This window comes from Dissoconium aciculare (assembly GCF_010015565.1).
Source record: "Dissoconium aciculare CBS 342.82 unplaced genomic scaffold K489scaffold_7, whole genome shotgun sequence".
NCBI classification, from domain to species: Eukaryota; Fungi; Ascomycota; class Dothideomycetes; order Mycosphaerellales; family Dissoconiaceae; genus Dissoconium; species Dissoconium aciculare.
The window spans coordinates 1,604,749-1,611,600 of NW_022984957.1; the positions used below are offsets into that span (position 1 = coordinate 1,604,749).

The window sequence follows — 6,852 nt, forward strand, 5'->3', positions numbered from 1 at the left end:
CTTCGACAATTCTGGATGTGGTGCCAGCAGAGTGCGAGACACCGTCGCAGTGCGATGTACAATGACGTTTTGGATCCTGCGTTGCTTGCTAGTCGTGCGGGCGTCCTGAGCCGAATGACACTGCCGCAGCTCCGTTGAGATTTTTCGACTGTTGACGGCTGAGGTGGGAGAGTCGATGCGGCAAGATCAGTTTTCCAAGCTGCAGCGTGCTGAATTTTGAGTAACCCAAGAGAGCAAAGGTTTGATGCTTTGTACGGATGGCGATCTAGGCATGGGAGCCGAAGTGATTAGGTTGCACGCGCAGGACGAATATACAGGTGAACGTTGCTGAAAGGGCAGCAGACGTCAGACCTGGCGAAGAGAAATGCGGAGGAGCCGTCCCACGGGATGTTCGAGAGTCGAGAGGCGGCGGATAGAGAGAGACGAGAGTCGAATAAAGATTACGGATGTGCGTAAAGGAGATTGGGAGAGAGCTGAAGGATGGGAGACGTGGTAACAGGAGTAGTGATGGAGGTGGTGGAGATGGTGGTGGTAGTAGTGGTGGTGGTGGTGGGTTGGATTGTGAGCAGAAGCCGGAGCGGAGCGCGGATATCTTTCTCGACTGCACTGGACTGGACTGAGCTGCTGCCGTCCACTACTGACTGATGACTGGAGGGAAAAGACGATGAAACGCACGATGAACGACGTCGTGCTCCCCGTGATTGGGAGGCTCTTCATACGAGAATCCGCATTTCGAAGCAGGTGGGCCGAAGGGTGACGCAGTCCCGCCCGCTGCCAGGGCTTCCCCGGCCTGTCACCCATCAATCCAAGGTTCTTTCAATTCTTTCACACAGCAATACCTAGTAAGCGACGAATAACGCTGCAATGTATGGCGTAGCGGCCGTGCTTCTAAGCGCAACCCCCCAGAAGTTTCCAGGTTTGTTCCTGCTCTCCTCCGCCAGTCCACGCCCACCCACACGCGTCTGAAGTACAGAATAATTATAAATCACGCGTCGGGCACCACTCCCTTAGAGGTAGGAACAGGATATATGCAGTTTCAGATTATGAACCTGCAGTTAGGATGGTCAAGATCGTATGCTAGCTACGTACAATGCAGGCTTCTGGATGCAGCTGTCTCGAGCCGAGTGTGGTCATCACCCTGGCGGCTACCCAGCGAAATTTGTTCACGCTCTACCCTTGGCAGGTCGAAATCGAATGGCTCCGGCTTGCTCGCCGTACAGCACTTGATGTCCATGAATAAAATTGAAAGCAGCATTCGACTTTGAGTTATCCAAACGACTGGCCGGGGTTCTTCCGTGCGCCCTTTCGACGGCCGTATATTCACCCTGGTTTTCATCAGTCGTCCGCTTCTTGAGAGCCCACAGATACATTGACATGAACAGTCATTCGGTTTGCCGATCAACACCGCGCTGATTTCGGCGCTCCTCCACAAGTTGGTACGAGTGTTCAAGGCATTCGAATCTGTACTGGGGATATCGTAGTGACAACATTGCATCCGATGCATAGCGCGGCTTCACCCTTGATGCTTTACCCAACCGCCGCGGCTGATCGGGTCGCATAAGTAGGCCTCCCGTGTGTCAGGGACAGCGTCATGTTCCACGTAATAGAGGCATTCGCAACGCTCGGAGGGACCATCCACACGATACGCTAACATTTCTTGGACCGTACCGATCTTTGTTCCGATGCTCTTCAGGCCTTTAAAAAGTGAAGTCCAGGGGCATTGTCAGCGCGTCACCTCCTGTCCGCTTACTACTTAGGTGGGTGGGTACATGCCTATCTAAGTAGGTAAACTCATCTTCCACCTCGAGGTCTACGTCTTCTTTCGAACACCGCTTCCACGCATCACATTGTATAATGGCTTTCCGATTAACGTCTCTCGCCACGAACAATTGCAACCAACCATGCCGCTGTGCCGATGGAACAAGACATACGTATACTGAGACTTGTCCGGCTGTGAGATGGGTCTGGAGAAGACATCCGGGATCCGAGCGTTACATGACAGCAAAGTCTTGATGCGGCAGGCCGCAAGTGGAAACAACCAGCGCGCCAGCAGGGAAGTGCCCACGAGTCGACCACGGTCGTGAGACGCCATCGCATTGTGCTGCCAGGACGCAACGTCCAGATATTGAACGAGAACTGTCGCCTGAGGATAATACCGTGATAAACATGTTAATCCACACCAATCTCAGGTCGCTCGAACAGAACTACAACACGACGATATTTGTTTGATATCCCTCCGATGATGATAGCCACGATGTGTATGACCATATACTGTACCCGTTATACGTTGTGCCATGACGACAAATCGTGAAGTTGAATGTCATTGACCTGCTCATACTCGGGATGGCTGATAGGGTTTGGGCTATGTGTCGCATTAGGGTTGGTGTCATGCTGTCCCTCACGACACGCATCCTCGACGTGAGGAAAGCAACAAGTCGCGCTCGCTTGCCCCATACAGAAGTTGCAGAGCTACACTCGAGCTCGGCGTGTTGTCTCTAGGGCTGACAGTGGTGATGAGTGTAACTACATCTGCGATGAGTGCCGAGGCGCCCACAAGACAGACGAAGATTGCGCTGAGCCACTACCAACGAACTATAATGGGACTCATTGGATGCTCGTAGTGTAGCAGTCCGGTCTGTATAATTGACAGGATGATCGCGTGGCTGAACAGGCACGTCTTGTCAAAAAGGCACCAATCCCTTGATTATCAGGAATAATTGAAAGTGTAGTTTGGCGAGGCTTATTCAATACTACCTGCAAGTAACTACATATTTCGCATTATCCGCTGACCTAAGCATAGTGAAATAGAAGGATCGTCCTCATAAGGCGGAATTATGTTTTGCCGACGTCGATCACAACCAAGAAGGAGACGATCACACATGCTTCGTAATACAAAACGCGATATCGCAGCCCACCGGCAAACACGTGTCGTGGAGGCAGCTGCTGGATTTCCAATCACACACCCGTAGCCCTTTTCTCAACGGGGCAAAAGGCCCTCCCTCCAGGGCTGCGCTGCCGGCAATTCGTCTATTCGCGTGCAGAACCGGGAGTGAATTAGGGCGGGAATAGTCGCCGCGGACCTGGGACCACCGGATTGTCTTGGCGCAGTAGTTGGCTGTGCTTATGGGCAAGGATGGAAGACGTCAAGATGAGATGTGTGTGCACGCAGGTTTCTCGCCTGGGTAGTAGTGATCGGGAATGTGCCGTCCCGTTCGCACGCACACCCACATGAGATTGGGGACGCTGACGCTGACGCCGACCACGACATTGTGATTCCCTATTGCCCGGTCAAAGGAAGCAGCTCTCGTATGTCGGGGACAGAGGTCGCACAGCAGGGCGTCGTCTCACGAACCGCGAACTCTCTCAGAAGCACATCCTTGTTCCCTATGGCTGATCACCACTTGGTGCACGAGCCGAGAACGAATGTCGGGTGACTTCGTGCAGGACAACGAATCGGAGGCCTTGCCCGAACCTCTCGCGACCACACCCATTGAGAAGTGCCCACTTGACAATTCGTCCAGCATGCCGTCGTCCCTACCCTGATTTCTTGTAGGTCCGCACTTCCACAACAGGATCAGCACATCGAAGAATATTGAATATAACATTCCCGTTCCGCGACTGCGAGGACCGGTGAACATGCACCTTGGTAGTGTAGAATGCAGCAGCTGTTTGCTTTTGCGCAGATGGGTATCGCTTCGAACCCGGGGACGCCCGTGTCCTCAACAAGGCTGCGCACCCGCAGGCCGCTGGCGTATTAGAGTTGAAGCGGCTCCCAGAGGATTGACGAGTCAGATGCGCAGCTGCGCACGCTACAGACTCTGGAGCCGTCGGGACGAAACTCTACGGGCTTTACGGGTACGGGAGGGAAAGCGAGCATGCATGAAATGTCGCTCGACGTGCAGATTAGCAGGCACTAGACCTGCGGGGCCTCCGACATTGCTGAGAAGCTCTTCGGCATCCACAGCGGTCCTTGTCATCGCTCGAGGCCGAGCCTCTGTACGGCGCAACACCTCGTCATATGTTGCCGATTGAATGGCCGTCGCATGATGCCAATGTAAAGAGTCGTTCAGGGATGGTACCACCGCCCTTGCGATAAGCTGTGGTTCAGGAACCATGTGGAAGTGGGGGTCTGTCGCAATCATCATGAACTTGACCACTATCCGTTCACTAGCAGAGTATGGATGATGCGACTTACTAAAATTGTCGATTGCCTCTGCGCTCGATGGTTTTAGCTTCGGACATCGTTTCTGGCACTACCGGAGCGACCTTGCATGATCGATCGCACAGCGAGCTTGTCAAGGACCGAATGATGCCATTAGTCCTCGAGGCCGATTAGCTTTTGTCTATTCGGACGAGAAAAGCATTGCACCATGTTCGGGGCTGTGGAACCATCCAACGGACCGTGTGACACGAGATTCGAGCGCCTCTCAGCGCGGGCGTCCAGTAGTGATGGGCCCCTCTGTTCAACCTTGACATGTGTGTAGCGAGAGAGCCCTTGCCGGCAGTGGGCCTCGATTGATCCGGCCTGTCCGACCACAAGTGCCATTTCTCATCCCTGCTTGCATATTCTTACAACGGCTTTTGTGCGAATTTGTGTGTGTGGGTGCCTCTGTAGAGGCTTGAGCTTCGGCTTATCGAGGGCACGGTCCAGGCTTCCGCGCAAATCGAGGGGGTTTGCGAAAGAACATCTGGAGATTTTCCGAGCTGCCACAATTTTGATGATGATCGTTTCGTTAGCCTAAGACATGTGTTCGCTCACAATACAGGCTGGATGGTCTACCTAGGTAGCTTGCGTAATCACGAGGCGATTGGGATGGACTTCCAGATGTCATTGATACAATCACCCAGGAAGACAATCCTCCAGAGAAACACCCTGTCGAGGACAGTCACCATCCAATGGATCCTGCGTGCGCTTGTCATGTAGCGATGATCACAAATGTCCGTACCCGGGCACGGAGTTAAGGCACCGGCGTGTTTCTCGTTCCCTCTTCTTTGCAGCCATGACGGTGCTGTGTATGTAATGATAATGATTAATAATAATGAGGAGCTGAAACCTCTCCCCACCGGCCAATGGTATCAGCATTCGTGCTCGCGACTCGTCACCAGCGTCATAATCGTCCTCATCACGAGAAGTGCAACCGCTGATAGAGCAGCACACACACGACCTTCGTATCGCGGTTTTCTTGTAGTCAGGCCAGCGTGTGATGTTGTCCAGTCACTGTTGGCGCGACGAGGGCGCAAACACAGAGAGTATGCGCCGTGAACACCAGTCAGTGGCCGAGTCAGGGAAAAGGTTTGCTTTGTCCTTGAACTGAGCAATCACGTCAACGTGCACGATGGAGGTCGAATTTATGAGGTCAAGGGCGCATGCCGCGTGGGCCTTAGAAATACCATTCACTAGATAAGTATATGCAGAGTACAGTACAGGAGTAGTAGTAGTTGTTGATGGTGGTGCAGGTGTGGTTGAACTCGAATTTGACCGTGAACTGGACTTGATTTGAGGAGTGTGTCCTGGACTGTACATGCGTCAAAGTACAGCGCGCGCCGTACCGATTCCACCCACCCCACACACACAGACGCACACACACAACGACGGTTCGCAGCTCACAAGTAGTCAATCAGCCCGCAAGTAAGCGTGCGGGTGAGTAAAAATGTCCCTCTCACCTCTTTGATCGGGCGCGCGCAACCGATTGCTTGCCCGCAGGTGCCTGCCTGCCTGCCTGCCTGCCGGACTGATTGACTGACTGACTGACTGATTGCCCGCCCGTGACTGTGACTATCGGACGCTTCCATCATTCACCTGCATTCTCTCATCCTCTCCCTCCGCCGGCAATCCTCGCCCTCACCACCTGCACTTTCTCGCTCACTCTCTCACTCACCCGATCTCCCTCTCACCACACACACACACGCACACGCTCTGGCGCACACACACACACACACGCGCCCGCACACACACATTCCTCCTCCACCACATTCTGTTTGCGACTTTTGGACCCGTCCATCCCATTCACAGTATCGTCCCTCTCTCGCACAGTGAGCGCGTTCTGTCGCATCCTTGCTGCTCGTCTGGGTTTCTGTACCTCCCACGTCGTGGGACTTCTTCACTTCCACACCACATCATCCCATCTTCCTCATGCCGCGCCTTTCTCTCCGATTGCGCATCAGAAACCTTTGTTCCTATTGTATCTTCCGTCCGGAACTCAGCATAAGATAAGGTGTACCTCCGGCATTGCGCGCTGATCACATCGATCCAACCGGCCGGCTGTTGTGCGCCTGCATCACACATTTTCTATCCAGCATTACGACCACATCTACGACATTGTCGCCTTTTACTGCATTATCGTGGACGTGTATATTGTACAATTTGCATTGCGACTGCATATTTCAAAGTTCCTTCTCGACGCGCCGGCTGCACATCACTCCCCAGCGCATTGTGTCGGCACCGCTTCATCTGTACGCTGTCGCAAGGCGCCTCATATCGGTGAACACCGACATACAAGTTCTAAGCGTGCGCGAGCGAACGCGACCAAACAAGTGCCTTATCTATCTCTGGCAGTTCACCGATTCAGAGATTAGGCGCGCGCAACATCAACGCGCAACACGTGCTGCTCTGTCACTATCCTTGCGACGGAACGGGTTTGAGTCGAGATGAGCGAATCCACATTAGCTCATTCTGCCAGTTCGGTTGTCCAATCTCGAAAGTCATCGCTTAGCCCGTTTCACACGAAAGTGACCTCACCCTCCGAGACAACCTTTCGACAGAACATGTTTTCACAATTTCCAAATGGGCGACCTACCACAGGGTTCAGCAACAGCCCAACGGACGAGCGATATCTTGCGTCACGAGGCATG

General features: G+C 53.4%; 1 protein-coding gene across 1 annotated transcript; it reads right to left on the minus strand.

Moving 5' to 3' along the window:
* Positions 1–1,751: 1,751 nt before the first annotated feature.
* On the minus strand, positions 1,752–2,239 carry K489DRAFT_381261 (uncharacterized protein). The gene has a single exon (XM_033605077.1). It carries the CDS (start codon positions 2,090–2,092, stop codon positions 1,811–1,813), a length of 282 nt encoding a protein of 93 aa, XP_033459527.1. The 5' UTR covers positions 2,093–2,239; the 3' UTR covers positions 1,752–1,810.
* Positions 2,240–6,852: the final 4,613 nt, after the last annotated feature.